This window comes from Grampus griseus (assembly GCF_964374135.1).
Source record: "Grampus griseus genome assembly, chromosome: 20".
Lineage (NCBI taxonomy): Eukaryota > Metazoa > Chordata > Mammalia > Artiodactyla > Delphinidae > Grampus > Grampus griseus.
The window spans coordinates 53,260,034-53,284,486 of NC_139014.1; the positions used below are offsets into that span (position 1 = coordinate 53,260,034).

The 24,453-nt window shown below is 42.4% G+C and overlaps 1 protein-coding gene across 2 annotated transcripts in view; it reads left to right on the plus strand.

Moving 5' to 3' along the window:
- The window catches only part of FAM222B (family with sequence similarity 222 member B), a 63,217-nt gene that overhangs the window by 33,072 nt on the left and 5,692 nt on the right, over nt 1–24,453 (plus strand). The window contains exon 2 of one of the 2 annotated variants that reach the window (XM_082679559.1): nt 19,730–19,851. In XM_082679559.1, coding sequence (XP_082535685.1) covers nt 19,770–19,851 — 82 coding nt within the window. In that variant the 5' untranslated portion in view covers nt 19,730–19,769. Of the gene's footprint in view, nt 1–19,729; nt 19,852–24,453 lie in introns of those variants that run through there. The other variant, XM_082679560.1, reaches the window with a different exon arrangement.

The window sequence follows — 24,453 nt, forward strand, 5'->3', positions numbered from 1 at the left end:
CCTGCCCAGACTATCTCAGGGCATTTGAGAAAATTAAGTTAGAGAATCAATGTGAAAGCACTTTGAAAATTGTAAACCTCTCTACAAATGTAAGCAATTGTTAATGATTTTACAAAACCACCTCTGTAAGTGATTTAGAATCTTGGAATCTGGAAATTGGGTTTAGTGGTCGTCTAGTCCAAATTCTTAGCTACTGAAAATAAACTCTTTTCCGTCATTCTTAATGAAGGGGTCATTGCTTTTGCTTTAGTGTTTCTAGTGCTGTGCCACTGTTGAATAAGCTCAAATTATTGTTTATGTTCACTGAAAATTGCCTTTCTTCAGACTTTATTAACCTATTTTTGATCTCTGGAGCTCAGAGATAAAGCTGCTCCCTCCTTTGTATGACAGCCCTCTTATGACACCTTTATTTGAGATCTTCATCATCTCTCACCTCGAAATCACTATAGCCACTTAAATGACTTCTGCCATCTCCCATTTGTCTTTCACACTTCCAGCAGATTTATTTAAAATAGACATCTGATCATGTTACTGTCCTTAAAACCTGTTCCTATCTCCCCATGGCTTCAGGATAAAGTCTGACATTAGCTAATAATAGTTATAACTACCGTCATCGAGCATAGGCACTGTACTAAGCACTTTATAAATATAATCTCATTTAATCATCACAATTAGTCTATAAGATGTCAGGGCTAGTTTTCTGCTGATTTATTTATTTATTTTTATTTTTTATTTTTTTGGGCTGCGTTGGGTCTTCATTGCTGTGTGCGGGCTTCTCATTATGGTGGCTTCTCTTGTTGCAGAGCACAGGCTCTAGGCGTGCGGGCTTCAGTAGTTGTGGCGCACGGGCTTAGTTGCTCCATGGCATGTGGGCTCTTCCCGGAGCAGGGCTCGAACCCGTGTCCCCTGCATTGGTAGGCGGATTCTTAACCACTGTGCCACCAGGGAAGCCCCTGCTGATTTATTTATTTATTAAAAATTTTTTTTTTTAAATTATTTTACTTTTTTTTTTAAATTAATTAATTTATTTTTGGCTGTGTTGGGTCTTCGTTTCTGTGCGAGGGCTTTCTCTAGTTGCGGCAAGCGGGGGCCACTCTTCATCGTGGTGCGCGGGCCTCTCACTGTCGCGGCCTCTCTTGTTGCAGAGCACAGGCTCCAGACGCGCAGGCTCAGTAGTTGTGGCTCACGGGCCTAGTTGCTCCGCGGCATGTGGGATCTTCCCAGACCAGGGCTCAAACCCGTGTCCCCTGCATTGGCAGGCAGATTCTCAACCGCTGCGCCACCAGGGAAGCCCCCTGATTTATTTTTAATCTGCTATTCTGTCCCTCTAGTATAAAATATAAGGCTCTTCATAATTTAACACATCAGGCTCATCTCCAGGTTTAGCCCATACACCCGACACTCTCCTCTCCATACCAGACCACTTGTGGTTCCCCAAACAAGCCAGCCAGTTAGTTTTACAACTGCATGCCTTTCATTATGCTAGTTTCTCTGTGTAGAGTGGCCTACCTGTCTCAATCTGGTAAATTCTTACTCAGCCTTCAATGACCCATATTGTTTTCTCCCATCTTTCTCATTGTTTCCTGGAAGTATTTTTTTCATTATTTGGGTTTTCAAACAACTCTGTTTTCCTTCCTTCCTTCCGTCCTTCCTTTCCTGAGGTTTATTTATTTATTATTTTAAGAATATTTATTATTTATTTGGCTGTGCTGCTGGGTCTTCATTGCAGCATGCAGGATCTTCAGTTGCGGCATGTGAACTCTTAGTTGCAGCACGTGGGATCTAGTTCCCTGACCAAGGATCAAACCTGGACCCCCTGCATTGGGAGTGTGGAGTCTTAGCCACTGAACCACCAGGGAAGTCCCTCCTGAGGTTTAATTGATAAACAATATGATATTAGTTTCATGTGTACAACATAATGGTTTGATATTTGTATATATTATGAAATGATCACATTAATCACATACCTCATCAAGATTTTGTCTGCCATATCTGTATTCCTAATATATAGTACTATTACTACCATAGTGCCTAGTGTGTCATAGGTGCCCAGTGAATGAATGACGTTCCTACTAAGTGTCCTCTTTTTCAGGTTAAACTCCTGTTTCACTTTGCTATCCATATTACAGTTTCTAGATCCTTCTCTTTTTTACATACTGGATGAGATATTCTTAGGCTTTTCCATATTTCATATCAGAAAATGTTGTATTTTGATGACTAGAGGAAGTAAACTGCAACCTTCCAAAATAACTTTTATTGAAAAGTATACCAAGTGGACAGTTGGTCCAGCTGCTTCCTTGGGGATGGTTCTGATTGCATTAGTAATTTCTCTAGCCACCTCCTTGCTGGGATAGAGCCCAGACCACCTAAGAAAAAATAAGCAGAGGTAGTACTTTGTACTTGTTTTTCTCTTTTACCTTCTGTCACCTCAGGAGGTTACTGCCTCCTGCCCACTTTTCAGGTCATTGTAGATATAATGACCACAATTTTCCCCTTTTGTAAGAGTGGCTACCTAAGATGCCATAATACCCTTAGGAGTCTCAGTCTCTTGGGCTGTAGACAGAATTGAAAAGCAGAGAGTCTGATACTAATTCCAGGGGAAAGGGCACAGTTCTTGTCCAGAATTGAAGGCAGATGAGTCAGGCAGCAGGAATCTATCAACTCCAAAGTCAATTCAGAAGCGATTTAATCTTTGCTATTGAAGCAGATCTGCAATGCCATTTGCCTGTCTAAAAATGAGATTACCCAGGATTCTCTTACAAGAAGATAAATTATTTGTGTAACAGTAGCTCCCAGCCTTGCATAATGTCTCTTCTTACTACCACATGCTAGTGGCACAGGGCACGTCTCGTGTGTAGTACTAAGGTGTGGAGATCAGGCCACATTGCTTTACTTAGGGTGTCCGGGGAAAGTTAACAGTTCTCAGCAACTCTCAGCCTTAATGGGCTTGGTTATTGTTAAAATTCATCTTTATCCAAGGAAGTGTTGGTTAATGATTTTTCTCTTGGCCCAACATGCCTGGGCATTAGCTGGAATTGCTGAGTGATTTGCAGTGGGGAAGCCATGAGAGCAATTTCTTGTTTGTCCACAGATTATCATTAGCAGTTTTGTTTGCAAATTGAAGGAACAGGAGAAGTGGGCTCTTCGCCAGTTGCAGCTTCCCGATGACTAGGGCGTTAGTTCAGTTGTGTCCAATTAACTTTTATTGCAGACAGTGGTGTTAATTACTTGCGAGTCTGTTTTTTGGCTGCAGTTATCCTAAGGCTGAAGTATGAACTTGATGGATTTTAATAACCAGAGTGACATGTTTCACTCCCTCACTCCACTGCAGTTACTTTTTTTTCCAGACTTCTTTTAGATAGGAGGTCAAAGCATTGTAAAAATCCATTTCAGAATTAAAACATATTGTCCTTCTTTTGAAGAGCAGTGTAGGATCATATTTTAAAAGAATCTGTTAGGAGCAGCCTTAATGGCTTTTTATATTCTGACATCATACCCTTGAGTTCATTGCTGCTTATCATGGGAGAATAGACTGAGATGGAACTAAATGTCATTCACAGGCGTATGTGCTTATTGTAAGACTATAGTAATTAGCAAGGTGCAGTTTAGTCCTCTGCTTGCACTAAAAGTGCAAAAGAAAACTTTTGGACACTAGAGTCAGTATGGGGACTTCCCTGGTGGCGCAGTGGTTAAGAATTCCCCTGCCAATGCAGGCGACACGGGTTTGATCCCTGGTCCAGGAAGATCCCACATGCCACGGAGCAACCAAGCCTGTGTGCCACAACTACTGAGCCTGCTCTCTAGAGCCCATGAACCACAACTACTGAGCCCGTGCGCTGTAACTATTGAAGCCTGCGCACCTAGAGCCCGTGCTCTGCAACAAGAGCAGCCACCGCAGTGTGAAGCCTGAGCACCGCAACGAAGAGTAGCCCCCGCTCGCCGCAACTAGAGAAGCCTGCACGCAGCAATGAAGACCCAGCACAGCCAAAAAAAAAAAAAAAAAAGATAATAATAATAAATTAAAAAAAATAAAGTCAGTATGACACTGAGGACACGTTTCTTTAGCTCTGTAGGAATTTTAGTTTGTGATTTTTAAAAAAATTGCATAATGTCTTTGGAAACAATCCTTGTTAGGTAGAGAAAGAGGGAAGAAACAAAAGGAAATAGTTTGTCTTTCTCTAAAGATGATGACGTTCCTTTGCTATTTCCCCTTTCTCTGTTGTTGTTTGATGGTTACCCTGAATTGGCTTAGTAAGCAAAATTTTCTCTCTTTAACACGAAAAGAGTGAAGCTGATTCCAGCCAGAGCTGTTCCTCGATCTCTAGGTGACCTGCTGCTGCTTTCATTCTGGATGTTGTTGCTCACTTTAGTGTCCTTTGTTGCTAGGCTCTCTTCCCAAGGGCCTATCGGTCTCCTTAGATATTTTCATGGATGTGGCTGCATAAAAATTTTGTTGAGGATAAATTGCCAAAAAGTATGGCCACACATTTTAAGAGTCTGCTTTTGTTAGTGTTTGTTTAAAGTAAGGGAAGGGGAATTCCCTGGCGGTCCAGTGGTTAGGACTTGGAGCTTTTATTGCCGTGGGCCCGGGTTCAATCCCTGGTCCCTGGTCCGGGACCTAAGATCCTACAAGCCGCGTGGCACAGCCAAAGGAGGGGAGGGGGGAGAAAGTTCGTGGCTGCTTGGAGACAGGCTATAATATAGTTGTTCCTCTTCCAAAACTTCCATGATCACCCTAAATAGGAAAGAAGAGGAAAGGATGAGTGATAAACATCATCTTTGTACTACTTCAAAGCTCTTCATTGATTGTTACTGAAAACCTTTCTGCTGTAGAATAACCAAGACTCTGCCTGCCAGCTGCTGCTGGTGTGAAAGTAGAGAAGCTAGTTATAGTTGCTACATTTCAGGAAGTCTGGAGATAAAGCTTATGATGTCATTTGAAACTTTTTGTATAGTGGGAGGAAAGAGTGTCAAAACCCTGTTACAGTCCAGAAGATATAACAAGGCTTTCCCTTGGAGCGTAGGTTATATGTGTTTAGAAGGAAAGGCCTTGAAAAACTCTCACTAAAACATGAACTTGATGGAGATGTTAGTGAATGTCAGGCCTAAAGAAAGGAGGCTCATTAATAGTGCCTCCTTCAGGATAAGACATTGCTTTTGGAACCTTTCTAAAGGTGAAATTTTCCATCTTTAGGGTAAGAGAGTTGCATGAATGCCACTTAGTGGAAGCATTGCCAGAACAGAGTGGAGGTTGGGAGAGAATTTGAAGTGCAGGCACAGGAGAAAATGTTATTCAGATCAGTGTTGAAAAGAAATTAGAAGTTGATGAGGCAGAAAGATACAGGAAACCTATTCCAGAAGGCAGGAACCCCAGTGTCGGCACTCACCAATTCAAAGATGTCACCTGCGTTGAGATAAAATGAGAATGGTTTCTAACAGACCACTCTTTTCAACTTTTCTTGAAGTTGAACCACACCCCCCCCTTCAGATTTCAACACTGCTATCTTGTTTTTTTGTTTGTTTGTTTTAACAATTTTAGTAAAAAATTTGGAAACAGGGACTTCCCTGGTGGTGCAGTGGTTTGAATCCGCCTGCCAATGCAGGGGACACTGGTTTGATCTCTGGTCCGGGAAGATCCCACATGCCGCGGAGCAACTAATAAGCCCGTGTGCCGAAACTACTGAGCCTGTGCTCTAGAGACTGCGAGCCACAACTACTGAGCCCGTGTGCCACAACTACTGAAGTCCGCACGCCTAGAGCCCGTGCTCCACAGCAAGAGAAGCCACCGCAATGAGAAACCCGCACACCACAACGAAGAGTAGCCCCCACTCGCCACAGCTAGAGAAAGGCCGCACGCAGCAATGAAGACCCAGCGCAGCCAAAAAAAAAAAAAAAAAAATTGGAAACAATCTCAAATTTATAGAAAAGTTGCAAGTACAGTACAGAGAATATTTTTCTTCCTTAAATCATTTGAAAATAAGTTGCTGACTTGATGCATCATCATCCCTGAATACTCTGGTGTTTATCTTCTACAAACAAGAACATTCTCCAACATTATCACAATTCAGCCATCAAAATCAGGAAGTTAACAATGACACATTGCCATCAAATAATTCTCAGACCCCCCTCAGATGTTGCTAGCTGTACCAGTAATGTTCTTTATTACAAAAAGGGTCCAGTTGAGGATCATACCTTGCATTTATTTCTTATGTCTTCTTGGTCTCCTTTAATTTGGAACAGTTTTTTAGGCCTTCTTTGATGTTCACGACCTTGACACTACTGACAATTATTTCGTAGAAAGTCCTCAATTTAGGATTGTCTAATGGTTCCTCCTCGTGTTTAACTTAGGTTATATGTCTTTAACAGGAATATCACAGGAGTGATGCTGTGTTCTTCACTGCATAATTTCAAGAAGTGCAGAATTTTTATTTGTTCCGTAACTGGGAATGTTTGATCACTTGGTTAAGGTGGTGCCTGCTAGGCATTTCCAGTGTAAAGTTACTCTTTTCCCTTTGTAATTACTAAGTATTTTGGGAGGAGACAATTTGAAACCATGCAAATATCCTTTTCCTCTTAAGCCTTTCAGTTTACTAGTTTATTTACATTAGTATGGACTCATGATTTCCTATTTTATTCAACTTATTACATTTTATTAAATTTAGTCTGTTATCTTTATTTACTTTGATGTTCAAATTATCCCAGATTTTGCCAGTAAATCAGGGAAAAAAATACATAACTATATGTTTAACCTTAAAGATGCCTAAGTGATTTGCTGTCCTTCTATTTCAAAGGTTTGGCTGACACTAACCCAAACTAACATCTTTTGAACAGTGGTAGAAAAAAAAATTTGTAATTATTCTATTCCTAGTATATGCCTCCTTCACTCAGTGTATCCATTCTCTGTTCCCTCTAATTTCTACTGTGTAAACTTATCTTTCTGGAGTTTCCCTCACCAGCTGAGCATCCTGTAGCTTCTGTGTTCTTTGACATGTCACCATTATTCTTTGAGCACTTCCTTTCCTACACAGTAGTATGTACCAGCCTCATCTAGTACTTTCTCTGCCTCAGCCATTTCTCCAAGGCGCCTTTGTTCCTGTTACGGAGGATTTAGTATTTAGAAGCCAAGATCTGAGCAGACCCTATTGGGGCTCATTGTTATTGAATGGGAAGTAGTCGCTGCGTCCATCCCCTCTGGGGATGTTCTCACGCCACTTGGGTTCTGACTCCCCACATCAGGGCTCCCCACCCTCAACTTTGTGGATACGCTCCTCACTCTGTGCTCTGTTTGGGTACCTTCTCTTTCTAATCCAGTTGAAACAGAGGGAACTGGGTGAAAGTTGGTGAGGACACTTAGTTGGTGAGGGAGACCCCAGAGCGAGAAGTTGACGGAGTTGAAATTGGGACAGTGAATGGGTACACTGAGTAAAGGAGGCATGTACCAGGAATAGAAGAGCTGTGAACTTGTTTTCTGCCACTGTCTATAAAATGTTAATTTGTGTAGTGTTAGCCATTTCTTTGAGGTATCTTTGAGGTAAAGGAAGACAGCTCATTTAGACATCTGTAAGATAAAACGTGAATTTATATACTTTTTCCTGATTCACTCAGTGCTAAAGTAATCTTGAGTTAAATTGCTTTGTTTGGGTGGCACTTAATATTTCGTATAAGACACATGTTTGACCAGTTAGAACCGGTCACACACTGACATATAACAATGATGAATGATTATGGAATTTCTCAGGGCCAGTCTGCTGATGGGTTGATGTGTGAGTGAGCTGTAGTACTTTGAGTCCTTGAAAAATTTAAAACTACTTTGTTAGTTTTTGTTTTGTTTCCTAAGGCAGTTCCTGAAATGAGGAAGCCTCCTAAAGCTAAGTTCAGAATCTTATTTCTGTGGGTGTTTACTCTAGCTATCAAAGTATTCTTCCAGCAGGGACAGGGACTGTCTCTCTGTTCTCTCTTCTTGCTGTGGATACAGCCAGTATTCTGAATTTCATTATCCAGTTGTGGTAGTTTGCAGGGTGTGGGAGGAGGTGTTGCTCCTCTTCCTCAGTAAGCTTTCAGTTCCTGGGTCCTTTTAAGGTTTAGCAGCCTCTCCTGCTTTCAGAAACACCGTAGGCTTCAGAAGCCTGGTAATTCCTTGGATATGTGGAGTGTGAGCCATAAACTTCCGGTGATAGTGAGTCTTAGTGAAATGGCAAGGCAAGATCTTTTGATTTTCACTAAGGCTATAGAAACCCTCCCCCAAAGTTGTTATACATCAGAATTCCTCATGGTCCTCTACTCAGGCTGGGGCAGAAGGAAGGGCCTAAATGAACAGAACGTATTAGTGTATCAGTCATGCCTTGCCCTATTACCTTAAAATCTGCCTATTGCCAAACCAACCCTAATAATACTAATACAGTGAAGGGTGATGTGTTTACTGTAAGCATAACTTCATTCCCTACCTGCGCTGAATTTACTAGCCTTACTGAAACTCTACACTAGAAATCTAAGGCACATAAGCTCAAGGTATTGTGTACAGAGAACTAGTTCTAAGAAGGTAACAGACCAAATGAATATATGGTGGATATACTAGATGCATAGCCATGGAAAAGTGTGAGCTCCTTTTCACCGCCCCCAAATTTAGAACATCTTAAAGAGCAGAGGGATGCTTCCTGCCAGAGACCTTGGTGGGCTGTGTGATGCCCAGCTTCCATCATAGTATGCATGTCCAAAGTGGAAACAGACTTAGAAAAGGTATGAGTTGAGAGTACGTTCACAGTTAGGCAAGGTTTACTTCTCACATTCAGGAAAGAGCATGAGAATAGGAAGGGAAGAGTTTTCTGTGCGAGGATTGAGAACGAGAGATAACTGTGTTTGATCATTACTTGTAGTATTCTCTGATACAGTTTCCTCAGTGTGAATGATAGAGCTTTCCCCTGGGGAAGAAAGTCTAACCACTCGAACCTAAAGCGTTTCTTTGCCTTTATGTAGTCACTTTCCCACTGCAGTCTTACCTTGGTTATAGTTGCTGCCCCGCCCCTTTTTTTAAAAAAGGAATTTTCACTAAAAGCTGATTCCAAAGTGTTAGGCTAGCCGAAGAGTTACAGAGTACAATAGTATAATAGAGTTACAGAGCGAAGTGCTGATGTGGGACAGGTAGTTCCCCAAATCCATAGGAAAGTCGATAATTACACTTAAAAAACAAAACCATGGCTTAGAATTGTATGTTTTTGTTGTATATAATAGTGTAGGAAGGGCTTCCCTGGTGGCGCAATGATTGAGAGTCCGCCTGCCGATACAGGGGACACGGGTTCGTGCCCCGGTCCGGGAAGATCCCACATGCCAGGGAGCGGCTAGGCTCATGAGCCATGGCCGCTGAGCCTGCGCGTCCGGAGCCTGTGCTCCGCAACGGGAGGGGCCACGACAGTGAGAGGCCCGCGTACTGCAAAAAAAATAAATAAATAAGTGTAAGAAGAGGGCTGTGATAGGTACCGAATAAATAAAGACTTGAGAGGCAGCCATGGTATAGTGCAGTGTTTTTCGAACATCTTCATCTGTGCCCACAATAAAGACTGCATCCCAATAAATACACACATAATTTAAATAGCTGGAATAGAGTCATGAAACAATAAGCATTCCTACTGTTACTTTGTGATTTTTTTTTTTTTAAGGCTGGTCAAGCCTACAGATTAGAAAATACTTGTCTAATGGAATGAGCCCCAAGTCTAGGAGTTATGACAGAGACTCGATATGAGGTCCACTATCCCAGCTACATATCACTAGACAAGTTACCTAATCTTTCTAAACCTGCTAATCTATGGAAAGGGAATGATACTTATTCCATATAGATTAAAAGATTGTTTTAAATTTCAAGTGAAATAGTGTATGCAAACATGTTTCAGAGTATAAAGAACTATATAAAATGTAAGGTGGTGGTTTAGTTGTGTTGGCAAAATAAAAAGTGACCTGGATTTTGATAGATTAAGAAAGTGATAAGAGCCAACATTTGAATAACGTTCAGGCACTGGTGTCCTAAGCACTTGAGTATATTAAACTCATTTAATTCTTACAACAATCCCATGAACTAGGTCCATTTTACAGATGAAGTTGTTTCTTTCCCAAGGTCACATAGCTGGTAAGCAGCAGAGCTGAGAGTCAAACTCAGTCTTGTCTCTTAACCACTTTGATGTGCCTCTTGTTAATCCAGATTTCTTCAGGTGATTTGAGCTTCACTTGACACTTATCTATATGTGAATTTTCCCCTTTTGAAAACTTATGAGAAAATGACTGCCCTTGCCAGCCAGTTTTTTCCTAAGTTACTTCCTTGGCTCTGTTCGTTTTATATTCAAGAAATGAAAGCTAAGTAGAATGTTATCCTGAACTAGATAGTCCAGGAATGAGAATTTATCCCCACAAAGTGCTGTAATGCATTTAATGCTGAAATACAAATGACTTCATAATTTTTATGTATATATAATAAATTTTACAAAATTATTATTACACCATATACATATATATATATATATACACACACACACACATACTTTTTTAACCCAGCATTTATCTTATAAGCATTTTTTTGTCCTTAGATATTTTTTAACAATATATATTTTTTAATTTGGGAGGCTCATACTAATTTTAATAGATGAATAGCCCATAATTTATATAACGATTTCCTTACTTTTGGACATTTAGATTGTTGGAGTTTTTGCACAATTATGAACCATACTACAGTGAAGAGAGTTGTATGGAAATCTTTGTTTACATTTCTTCTTTTTTTTAAATAAATTTATTTTATTTATTTATTTTTGGCTGTGTTGGGTCTTCGTTGCTGCACATGGGCTTTCTCTAGTTGTGGTGAGCGGGCGCTACTCTTCGTTGCGGTGCGCAGGCTTCTCATTGCGGTGGCTTCTCTTGTTGCAGAGCATGGGCTCTAGGCACACGGGCTTCAGTAGTTGTGGCTCGAGGGCTCTAGAGCACAGGCTCAGTAGTTGTGGCGCATGGGGCTTAGTTGCTCCGCGGCATGTGGGACCTTCCCGGGTCAGGGCTCGAACCCGTGTCCTGTGCATTGGCAGGCGGATTCTTAACCACTGCGCCACCAGGGAAGCCCTTTGTTTACATTTCTGATTAGTTCCTTAAGTTAGACTTTAGAAGTGTAGTTACCATATCAGGAGTATGAATATTTTAAAAACTTCATATTTATTTCTAGAAAGAATGTGTCAATTTAACATCTCACTTTAGTGACTCTTCACTGTATCCTTGACTCAGTGTGTTCTAGATTTTCTTCCAAACATGTTTGTCAATTTTTAATCAAAAAATAAAATGTCATTCTATTTAATTTACATTTCTTTAAATATTAGATAGTTGCACCATTTCTTTATATGTTTAGTACTTGCTTATATTTCTCCAACGACTTTGGTGGGAGTTGTGTCTTCAGTCCACGCACATGCATTCAGATGTTGCTGTGGATCCTGTCTCCTTTCACTGCTTCCATTCATAACTCTTCAACACCTCTTCAAAATTTCATTAAAACCATTCTCTGCAGTTTTGACAAACTACTCTCTTAGGCAGTATAAATCAGTGTTACTCATTACATAGCAAAAATATGGGTTTATAAATGTCTCTTGAAATTTCTAAACCCAGCAGTGAACTTTGGATTAGGCACTTTAGACCCAGATAAGGAAGACACCTTGGCACCGGGGTGAGGAAACAGAAGCACACACAGGTCCAAACACTCTCATCTAGATTTGTTTTAGAATAATACCTTGTAGGGACTTCTCTGGTGGTGCAGTGGTTAAGAATCCGCCTGCCAATGCAGGGCACATGGTTTCGAGCCCTGGTCTGGGAAGATCCCACATGCCGCGGAGCAGCTAAGCCCATGCGCCACAACTACTGAGCCTGCACTCTAGAGCCCACAAGCCACAACTACTGAGCCCGCATGCTGCAACTGCTGAAGCCTGCGCGCCTAGAGCCGTGCTCCGAAACAAGAGAAGGCACTGCAATGAGAAACCCTCGCTCACCACAACTAGAGAAAGCCTGTGCACAGCAACGAAGACCTGATGCAGCCAAAAATTTTAAAATAAATAAATAAATTTATTTAGTAAAATAAATAATAATGTCTTGTAGTTACGTATTCAGAATGGAGCAGGCTTATAAAAAAGAGTGAAATAATGCCGTTTGCAGCAACATGGATGAATCTAGAGATTATCATGCTAAGTGAAGTAAGTCAGAAAGAGAAAGACAAGGGGAGTTCCCTGGTGGCCTAGTGGTTAGGATTCTGGGCTTTCACTGCCGTGGCCTGGGTTTGATCCCTAGTTGGGGAATTGAGATCCTGCAAGCCATGCAGCTCGGCCAAAAAAAAAAAGAAAAGAAAGAAAGACAAATACCATACGATGTCACTTATATGTGGAATCTAAAATATGACACAAATGAACTTATCTACGAAATAGAAACAGATTCACAGACGTAGAGAACAGACTTGTGGTTGCCGGGGGGGGGGTGTGTGCGGGAGGGATGGACTGGGAGTTTGGGATTAGCAGATGCAAACTATTATTAAATATAGACTGGATACACAACAAGGTTCTACTGAAAAGAATATGAAAGAGAATGTATATATATATGTATAACTGAATCATTTTGCTGTACAGCAGAAATTAACACAACTGAATCATTTTGCTGTACAGCAGAAATTAACACAACCTTGTAAATCAACTTCAATAAAACACATTTTAAAAAAAATGAAGCAGGCTTTCTAAATGACCTTAAGTCTCTTAAATTTCTGTCACCCTTCAAACTTGAAAGCCAGACTCTAGACTGAGTTACGGGGCCTACTCTGGCGAGGTGATTCTGAGGCAAGGAAGTCACTAGAGAATGTGGCCTCCGTGCAGGTGAGGGGAGGAGAAAGGGCGTGAGTAAGCAGCTCATTTAGATGTTCTTTAAACACGTTCTTGCCAAAGTTTTTTAACAGCCTGCTAAATTCTTCACATTCTTTTTCCATGTTGTCTTTGATCTATAAAATTACAGAAGCTATACTGAGGAACTGCCTTTTTCATTTTAACCGGAATGAATACCTGTCTATGATCTGACTTGTTTTGGGCTCAGTCAAGGCCTATTAAAGGACTTTTTAGACACCCTGAGTCTTAAAATTGCACCCAACTTTGATATCTTTCCTACAGATTTACTTTTTTTTTTTTAATGATTTAGCTCTGATGCCTCAGTTTCCCCATCTGGATGTGAGATCTGTGCTTCTCTGGCAGCTTTTCATGGACTCATGTGTGATGTGGGCTTTGAAGATTAAAAACTGCCACATAATTATAGGTTATTTGTTAAATTATATTTAATCTGAGTAATAATCAGAAACTTTCTGATTTGATACAAGTTTCTACAGGAAATTGTAAAAGGTAAAAATCCAATATTTGTGTATTATCTCAAGCAAGCGGTTTCTTCTCGTTGTTATTCTCATTGTCTTGCTGGGCACAGTCCCAGGTACTTATGAGTAAAATTCTACCCAGCTTGAGAGCTCTGCTTGTGATTATGAATGTGGTTAAATACAAAGGTCAGTCTACCTTTCTAAAATTGTTCAGCTTAAGTTATAGTGATACAGCCCTGATAGGAAACTGAAGGCTATTACATACGATAATGAAAAACTGCAAATTCTGATTTAGTGGCTTGCAATGAACACAGCCTGCATTTCACAGTTTTAGGAACACTGATTTCTACCTAATGGGGATGAAAGTACAGAAGCCAAAGGATACTGTTTTTTTTTCTTTCTTTTTTTACTTTTTGGCCTTGCCGCACAGCATGTGGGATCTTAATTCCCAGACCAGGGATCGAACTTGGCCCCCTGCAGTGGAAGCATGGAGTCTTAATCGCTGGACTACCAGGGAAGTCCCAAAGGATACTTTTCAATACAATGCAAAAGTAGTACCTGGGCCTTTTTTTTTTTTTTTAAGTACCTAGGCAGTTTTTGTCTCCTCTGCTCTCTCACTCTCAGAGTAAAGGCACCTGTGCACACACAGGCACGGACACTTTTTGGCACTTGTATTATCCATGTGTTTCAAGGACCTAAATTCAGATAAATTCCAGAGCCTGGGATTAAAGTGTATTGCTATTCTTCTGGAATGTGAGCCAATAATATTTATTAAACATCTGTTACATGAATAATCTCATTCCTGACCCTGTTACTTGGAAGGATAAATAAAAGACAGTCTTTGGAAGCTCACACTCGAGTTGAAAGGTTAGAATGGCCAGGGCAAATACTTTCCTAGGACCTGAATAACAAATTCAGGAGAAAGCAGTGGGTCATAGATGAGATAAATAATAAGAGGATCTAGGAAAGAGTATTCATGCTAAAGAAAGCACTGGCAGAGAAAGCACCTTTAGGGACCAGGGTGGGGTGGGAAACAGCATAGGAACAGGACCTGTTGTGATGGGTCTAAAGGGTAGTTAGAAATAATGTTTCCAGGGCTTCCCTGGTGGCGCAGTGGTTGAGAATCCGCCTGCCAATTCAGGGGACACGGGTTCAAGCCCTGGTCCAGGAAGTTCCCACATGCTGCAGAGCAACTAAGCCCGTGTGCCGCAACTACTGAGCCTGCACTCTAGAGCCCACGAACTACAACTACTGAAGCCCATGCACCTAGAGCCCGTGCTCCGCAACAAGAGAAGCCACTGCAATGAGAAGCCCGCACACCACAACGAAGAGTAGCCCCCGCTCACCACAACTAGAGAAAAGCCCACGCGCAGCAATGAAGACCCAACGCAGCCATAAATAAATATTTTTAAAAAAAGAAATTTTTAAAAAAAGAAATAATGTTTCCAAACCCCTTGAGCCTCTGTGTTCAGCTATGTGGAGATGGTTTGCAGCAGGGATAGTTCTGGGCTTTCAACAAAGTTAGTCCAGAGTGAACATCCATCTTTCTCTCCTGCTCTTTCTCCCAGCCCAGAGTTGTGAGGTTACAATTACAAGTGACTTTAAGTCCCCTATTGAGTTAAAGATAGAGAAGAAAGATGCCTTTGAGCAATGACTGAATGTTATTCAGATCGCGTAAATAGTGAAAAGTACAAGGTAGTTGGAAGTTCACAGTTACCTGGACTGACAAAAATTACTGGTTGAATAGATTATTTCATTGACACAGACTATAAGATGACTGATTCTGCAGAGTCTGATTTGATAAACATGTAATTTTTGCCATCCTTGACCCCGTTTATTTTCGCCAGAGCAGTATTTCCGTTAGGTTTTAACCTAATTTCTTGGACCCCAGGAGTAAAAGAATGGGGAACAGTAGGATAAAACTTCTACCCCCACTATTGAAAAGTAGTCTTTTTAGATAAGCCTTTTACCTCATGGATGAGAAGGCTTATTAATCAGAGATAGTGATGACTCTTTTAATTAATGCAGCTTCTCAGTGTTAATCATATTCTCTTAAGATGCATGTGCTTAGGATTTTCACTGTTGGGTATATTTTATAAAGTGGAGTCAAATAACATGGGGCATAACATTTTCTCTTTTTTACTTGGTATTTCAGAGATGGCACTGCTCTCAATTTCATTTTTTAATTAAAGTCCATAAATGGCAGGTTTAAAATTTTGAACCACAGCATGAATCAGAAATTGGGCTAGTCAACCTTTTTTTTGCGGCGGCGGTGGGGGGGGTTCTTTTTGAAGGTGGGGTTGAAGGGAAGGAAAAGGAAAGCAGGAGAGAGACTTGGCAAAGAAGGGTACTGGAAGGCACTAGGGTGTGAGTGGGAGACTGTGCTGGGAGGTGATTACTCTAGATCGCTTCACCCCCAGCCCCCAAGTAAAAACGCCTTTGCTAGCATTTTATTTTCTCTCCCTTCCTTTTCTCACTAAAAAAAAAAAATATGAAGAGGAGTCTTCCTTTTCCTCCTTTTCTACCCTTCAGTGACCGTAAGCATAAACAGGGACAAACAGTACAGACAGCGGAGGTTTTCCTACTGGCAAACCTGTCCTAAGGCAGAGATGGTCCTTTATCAGATGCCACCCAGGAAAGCAGAGAGTGTAACAACATAACTCTTAATAAAACCTCTGTCAGTCTCGGTGGGGCGGGGGAGGTGGGGGGCATGGGTGAAAGTCCTTTTGAATTTTCTCAGTGGGGACAGGGTTTTTTTGTTCCTTAATTAGAGGTAGTCTGGGAGAAGCTAGCACTTGTGCAAATGCCCCAGGAGAGTCTGGACACCTTAGTTCTGTGCTCATGGTAATACCATCGTCCCCCTGCTTAGGCAGCAGACCAGCTGGTGGTGGGAAAGCTGTCTGAGAGCGCCCAGAGAGGCTCTGCCAAGGAGATCTTTTTCCTTTCTCTGTGGCATCTGCAGCTTATTTGGTCTGAGCACCAGGTTACTAGTTGATTCTGTTCAGTAGTCTGGACTTGAATTTTGAGGCCCTTTCAGAGAAGGTAGAGCTCATGTTGATTTCTGGGTCTAATTGTGCTTCTGGAAATATCAGCTGTAAATTGTATTGGAATTTAACGTTTAAGAAAAAGCCAGATGGTAATCAAAATGTGTGGGTGGTTTGAAGTTTTTAAATAAAAGGCTTGTGCTCAGCTGTCGAGCCTCCAGAGGAGTGCTTTATACTATGCATCCCTGCTTTCTAGAATGGGCTGTGGAAGGAAGTTGCTTCCTTCCTGTTTCATCATACCCTTTGTGACCTTGCCACATTCTCTGCCTTCCCTGCCCTGGCAGAATCTGATTCTTGACTTCAGTAAAACTGCTCAGGGGGCTTGAAGATTAAGGATGGCAGAACTCTTAAAGAAAGGTTCACAAACTAAGGGCTGTACTCTTAGCAGCCCAGTTAATGCCAGTGAGAGCTCAAGAATAGTCTAGACTTGCTGGGTGATTCTGGTTGGGAACATAATCATAGAGGGTCCCAAGATCTGGTGTCTTTCTTATTCATTTACTTCTTCCTGCGCAAACTAAAAACTGACTTTCTGGAGTCTTTACAGAATTCACCTCTTATTTTTGTTCCTTTGTTTGCTGTCAGTAAATCTATTAATGCCTTTTGCCACAGTTTAGCTGACTTAATTCTCTCTTGTTCTGCCTCTTGAAATCCAGAGTTGTGGCTTGAAGGGCAGTATGTTATAGTCAGCTCTTAGGATCCACAGCCTCCACTCGTCTCTTCTTGGTTGCAAGGCATCAAGATCTACTAGGTATATCACAGATTACAGTGATCATTCATAGATTGGTTCCTTCCAGAAAGTACAGGGAGAGAGTGTATCTGCAAGAGAGCTGAATGAATGTGTTTTTTGTACCTCCATCGTCACAGTATCTCAGCTTTCCAGGTGAATTACAAAGCCTGGAGGTGGGGGTGTGCTTGGCTCGTAGAATCAGCAAGGGGGGCAGGGGAGGTTAGAGGATGAGGTCAGAGAGGTAGTGATCATGTAACAGATCATGGAAGGCCTTGTGGGCCACGTTAGGATTTTGTATTTTATTCTAAGTGAGATGGCAAGTCATTGGAGATTTTTGAGCTGATATGATTTCCAATTTAAAAAAATAAATTACTTTGGCTGCTATGTGGAGAATAGATTGGGTGATGGGGCAAGGGTGGAACAGAGAGACCATTTGGAAGGCTATTGTAGTAATCCAGGCTAGAGATGATGAGATGACAAGTGAACTTATTGCCTACTTCCAAGAAAGGTTGGGAGACCTAATTAAGAAAACATCACTAGGACTTCCCTGGTGGCGCAGTAGTTAAGAATCTGCCTGCCAACAAAGGGGACATGGGTTCGAGCCCTGGTCCAGGAAGATTCCACATGCCGCGGAGCAACTAAGCCTGTACGCCACAACTACTGAGCCTGCGCTCTAGAGCCCTCAAGCCACAACCACTGAAGCCCACACTCCTGGGGCCCGTGCTCCACAACAAGAGAAGCCACTGCAATGAGAAGCCCGCACACTGCAACGAAGAGTAGCCCCTGCTAGCCGCAACGAAGACCCAGTGCAGGCAGACATACATACATACATACCTAAATAAATAAATAGGAAAAAATCACTAAAGCCCCTCACACAGTCCATTTCACAATATTAGGCTCCAGTATTTGTTAATTCTCTTCCTTTCCTTAGAGTTTGCCCTCAGCTATATTAGGACCATAGGGGAGAGCTTATTAAATAGAGATCAGCATTCACAAGGGAAGGGTTGTGAGCAGTACCTCAGTCATTTGACCCTAACAGAAGACTTTTTATTTCTTGAGGCACTGCAGTTGGCACAGTGTGTTCATACTGTCATCCCACCCACCAGAGACCTGAAAAGACTGAATCTGTGCCAGAACTCTGGGGCAGCTCCATTCTCATTGAGGCATTCACTCTTCAGTTCTTTCTGCACTTGCTATCTTAGACACAGTTTGAGTAGCCTCTTTTACAAAGTATCTTTTCAGCTACCTGGCCTTTCCAGCTGGAGCTCTCTGATACTCATCGTGACAAGGTAGTTTCACATACTTGAGAGGGCCCTCTAAGGGAAAGAAAGAGGTTTTGTGGTCTTTGTTTAACATTTGAGCTTTCCCCCATTCCTCTTTTGTTGTGATCTAAAGCCTTAATATGCTACCTTGATTTCTGGGGTTTGCAGTATGGGAAAGGAATTTAATGTGTTTTAGTACATTCTAGTTGTTTGGGAAAAAGCTTGGTCCTTGGTACACAGGGAGCTTGCATTGTTGACAAGGCTTCCTTCCCTACAGAAGGCTACATCAGTGTCTGCTTGCTTTGGCTGTGTAAGTCTTGTTGGAAGACTTCACTGATGAAACCACGCCATCTTGATACAATGTCAGGACTGCCTGCCCAAAGAGGGCTGCTGGCAGCCTACCACCTCCTTGATTTACCCTGGGAGCAAAGCAATTTTTTTCTTTTTTTTGGGTTCTGGGGGTCTAATTGTGTGAAAGGCAATAACAAGGTGAATCCCTAGAAACATACAAACAGTTTGTTTTAATAGTAGTTAATTTGTCTCTTAGGATGCTTTGTTCCTTCCTCTTTTTAAAAGTAAGTTCAGGTGAAATTCCCTGGCCGTCCAGTAGTTAGGACTTCGCCCTCTCACTGCTGAGGGCCCAGGTTCACTCCCTGGTCTGCGAACTAAGATCCGGCAAGCCATGGGGCGTGGCCAAAAAAAAAAAAACCCCAAAACAAAGTAAGTTCAGATTACTGGGGTCATAAGTTGGACTTTGGGAGCCTTTGCAACTCATATACTGTACTGTCTCTGGAAATGTCTGACTGCCCCAGCCGCCAGCCAAGGCTGAGAATAGACGGTATGAGGGCGAGCTCTCTTCAGGAACATTGTTCTGTTTTCAGGGAGAAATCATCTTTTCCTTCACCTCAGTTAGACTGTGCCCTAGCCTTTGTGCTCCTGCCTCAGCTGGGGCCCAGATGAAAGCCAGCATGCCGTTTATCTGGCAGCCACATGGGCTTATCCAAAAGCAGTACGGAGAGCAGTCTACAGGAAATGCAAATGCCAAGCGAATGCATCTATAGCTTGTGAACATAAAGACCTTCAGTTGTTTGTGTGGATAGGTATTTTCTAGTTTTTATTTTCCCCACCCAAGCATCTGCGCTGACTGAAATATTTGAGCCGTAGTAATAGTTGAGAGCAAATTGTGCTACAGATAAAGACATAGATATATTTTCAACCAACATGCTACTAATTAAATTGTTTATCTGTCTAAACCTGGACCACTGTTGCTCATATCCGATGTCCCTGGTATCTTCCTTGAGTGAGTTGCCTTGTGTTCCATGACCTTGTTTTTTTGTCATTACAGTGTGAGTGACTGCCTCACGTTGTGTTGATGCTGGTCTGCCATGCTAGCCTGTCTACCAGGGCCAGGTGACCTGTCCTTTCAGCTTCTTTCTCACACGCAGATGAACACTGGACTTCAGAAATGTAAGTAATCTGGATCCCAGTGAAGGATGTGATCGTTTATTTTTTCCCTACATTTGAGCTATACCAGAGGCACATTTGGGGTACACTGACCATGAATTTTGGTACCTCCAAGATATTCTTCAGCACAGACATCAAGAAAGCAGCCGCAAAACTTGTCAACATTGTGAGACACTTCTCTGATCAGAGAGATCCTCTTTTTTTTAATTAATTAATTTAGTTAGTTATTCTGTTTATTTGGCTGGGTCAGGTCTTCACTGCAGCACACAGGATCTTTGTTGCGGCACACAGGATCTTTGTTGTGACGCGCGGGCTCAGTAGTTGCAGTGCACGGGCTCCAGAATATGCAGGCTTAGTTGTCTCGTGGCATGTGGAATCTTAGTTCCCCCAACCAGGGATCAAATCTGTGTCCCCTGCATTGGAAGGCGGATTCTTAACCACTGGACCACCGGGGAAGTCCTGAGAAATCCTCTTAAATACTAGAATTCCCCAGTGTGTATCATCTTAATTTTAATTGTTGCTGATAGCTATCTGTTAAGCAATAAGGCTATAAGGAGTTTTACAGGATATATATATCAAAGAAGTGTTTCAATTTGAACCCCCATGAGGAATTGAATGAAAACTCACAGTCCAGATTACTTACTGTATCTCTGAGACAAACTGTATCCACTGTTCTGTTGTTTTGAGCTCTCTGAGCACTCTCTGCCATGGAAATAGACAGTTCCCTTTGGCTTTGCTGTCTGCCTTCTGAGCTGTGGCCCTCAGTTCACAGCAAGTAAAGAAGCTTTTGCCTCCAGAACGGATAGGAAGGTAGCTTGCTCAGTCTCTCTGGGCGTGTTCCTGTTAATATACTTGCTATAAGACGGAGTTTTTGAGAACTGTTAGATTCCTGTCTTACATTGGCTGGAATTGGGGCTTTATACTTTGTATTTTCCCAGATTCCTACCTTCCATCGCTGTACTACATCATGTGCAAGGAAAAGAGTCTATTCCTGGCTTATTACCATGTACGGCATCTTCAAGTGTGAAAATGGCCCTAAATTTGGAATAGACTTTCCTTTCAGAGTAAAAAGGGAAAATCAATGAGGCATCTAGGCTTACCCTGCAACAGAAAGGGAGCTTCAGCACCTTACCTGAATCCTTTATGACAGAGGTTGGCAAACTTTTTCTGTAAAGAGTCAAATAGCAGATATTTTAGGCTTTGTGGATCATCCCATATGGTCTCTGTTACACGTACTCACTTCTGCTGTCGTAGGGCACAGGCAACCGTAGACAGTATGTAAACAAATGAGCGTGGCTATGCTCCAGTAAAACTTTCTACAAAAGCACAGCAGCTGGGTTTTGGCTTGCAGGCTATAGTTTGCCGCCCCCTGCTCTGTGAGATCATCTTCAGAAGTTAAAAATGGTCTGGCCTCTTGACTTCCTTTCTTTGAGGGAGAGTAAGACTCAGAGCCTGGCTAGTTCTAGAATTTGGCCAGTGAATCCAACTTGCGTCATGACAAAGCTGAAGGTGACAGTCTTCCTTCTGCAACTGCTTGACACAATAGGCCGGCCCTGCTGTCCCAGCTCCTCCCCAGCTTTTCTCTTACTAAAGGATAATTGGGTGAGAAAGTTGTCTGGGCTCCTTGGCCACCCAAATCTGCATGCTCGCTGCATTGTGACTGGTTCCAGACTTCCAGGCACACAACTGGGGAGGGAGTGTGCTCGGAAGCATGCAGTAAGATAACAAAGAGCAGCTCGCTGTCTGTCTTCTAGGTTCCTTAGCGCACTCTGATGGCTTCGCCCAGAGATGTCCTGTCAGGGGCTGAACTGCTTGGGAAGAAAGGCAAGTTGGCAGCTTTATCTTAGTTGCTGACTTCGAACCTTCACGCCCTTCTCGCCAAAGCAGTCCCCAAGTAGCCTCTGCCAACCACTGTCCCAAATCTCTATTCAAGAATTGAGGTATGGGGCTTCCCTGGTGGTGCAGTGGTTGAGGGTCCGCCTGCCGATGCAGGGGACACGGGTTCGTGCCCCGGTCCGGGAAGATCCCACATGCTGCGGAGTGGCTGGGCCCGTGAACCATGGCCGCTGAGCCTGCACGTCCGGAGCCTGTGCTCCGCAACGGGAGAGGCCAGGCCGCAACAGTGAGAGGCCTGCGTACTGCAAAAAAAAAAAAAAAAAAAAAAAGAATTGAGGTATCCTTTTTCCCTGGTTTCAGGCTTACCTGTCCGTTTAGGGGACAGTGTATTTGAATCCCTCTGACTCTCTTGTTGCTCTCCTTAACTACACCTAAACTTTTGCAGAGGAGAAAACCCAGTGGTGTTTTTAAGCCCACTTACTTTCTTCTTTCCTCTCCCAAAATGTGTAAGAAAAAAAAATCCTGGGACTTTCCTGGCCGTCTGTGCTTCCAACTGCAGGGGGCGTGGGTTCAATCCCTGGTTGGGGAACTAAGATCCTGCAGGCCACACAGTGCAGCCAAAACTTTAAAAAAGAAGAAAATCCTGTCTTGTGACTTAGCTCTTCGCATTAAGCATTTACCATTAAGGTGAGATGGAGTATAAGCTGTCTCCTTTGGAAACCAGCAGCCAAGGAGCTGCTCAGAGCCCAGGCCTATCAGCTGTAGAGACCTTAAAACCAGTTTTGTAACTGCTATTCAGCCTTTCCCTGCCCCCATCCTAGGGAGGGTCCTAAAAGGTGCTCAAAACACAGAACTCCGTATCTGGTGAGGGGATGGGGTACTCATATTTATAGCTTAATATATGTTTGGTTTTTTTTTATTGTTAACATCTTTATTGGGGTATAATTGCTTTACAGTGGTATGTTAGTTTCTGCTTTATAACAAAGTGAATCAGCTATATGTATACATATATCCCCATATCCCCTCCCTCTTGCGTCTCCCTCCCACCCTCCTTATCCCACCCCTCTAGGTGGTCACAAAGCACCGAGCTGATCTCCCTGTGCGATGCAGCTGCTTCCCACTAGCTAGCTATTTTACGTTTGGTAGTGTATATACGTACATGCCACTCTCTTTGTCTCAGCTTACACTTGCCTCTCCCCATGTCCTCAAGTCCATTCTCTATGTCTGCATCTTTATTCCTGTCCTGCCCCTAGGTTCATCAGAACCTTTTTTTTTTTTTTTTAAGATTCCATATATATGTGTTAGCATACGGTACTTGTTTTTCTCTTTCTGACTTACCTCACTCTGTATTGCAGACTCTAGGTCCATCCACCTCACTACAAATAACTCAATTTTGTTTCTTTTTATGGCTGAGTAATATTCCATTGTATATCTGTGCCACGTCTTCATTATCCATTCACCTGTTGATGGACATTTAGGTTGCTTCCGTGTCCTGGCTATTGTAAATAGTGCTGCAGTGAACATTGTGGTACATGACTCTTTTTGAATTATGGCTTTCTCAGGGTATATGCCCAGTAGTGGTGTTTCTGGGTCCTATGGTAGTTCTATTCTTAGTTTTTTAAGGAACCTCCATACTGTTCTCCATAGTGGCTATATCAATTTACATTCCCACCAACAGTGCAAGAGTGTGTAGCTTAGTATACTTTATGTTGTAAGAGTCAGCTCAAGGCAGGGGAGATGGGTCTGGGGCCAGGAGAGGGCATATGTGGCTTCTTGGCCCAGTACTGTCAGTCACCTGGCTAATTATTCCCCAGGCTTGAGCTGCCTTATGTACAGAATCACAAGATTGTTCCCTTGAAACGCCAACATTTTCTCTTCTCCCCTTCCTCTTCTACATGTATAGGAGGATGTGATGCATTTTCCAACCTAGAAGTATAATTTGCCATAGTTCAGGCTGGATTAAAGGACATCTTGCCTCTGGGTGGGTCCTGCACTTGGTAGAAGACCACAGCTGTGGTTAGGTGGATGCCCTCCTAGAACTTTTCTCGATTGTTATTCCATAATGTCACTTGCGTTGAGAGACCTCAGCCATTTTGGAACTTTGTACTTGCAAAGTCTATTTTCCTCTGACCCATCTTCTCCAAATTCCCCAGAAAATGTGTTTTTGAACATTTTTTTATTCATTAACCCCAAGCCTCTGCTCCTAATTTTCCAGCTCACAGGTATATCGATAGGGTGGCCTGGTAAATATTTCTGGGTAGAGTGGTTGAAATGACCAAAGATCCCTGGTCGTCAAATCATCTTTTAGACAGTTACTGTGACCTCTTTCATTGTAGAGTTTTGGGGCCTAGGGCAAGTATCGACATTAATTTTTTACTACTTCTCTGTGTGCTTATGTGCCCCCTAGTGGAAAGACCTGGAAATGGTGAATTGGCCCAGTGACTGGATAAACTACAGAGAAATATCAGAAACATTAGCTAACGTTTGTTGAGCGCTTACCATATGCCAGGCACTGTCTTGAATATTTGTATGCATGTTCTCATTGATTCCTCAGTAATTCCATATGGGGGACTCTCTTATCTTTCTTTTCAGGATGAGAGTGTTTGTCAATGTCTTGTTACTATTCAGTGACTGGGCTAGAACTCACACTTGGGTCAGACTCCAAAGCCTGTATTTGACACACACTGCCTGTGTCTCTCCACAGGTTAGAGGTTCCTGCTGCATAAGCCACCCATGTCTTTTGATCTTCAAAACAGAAGGATAAACAGG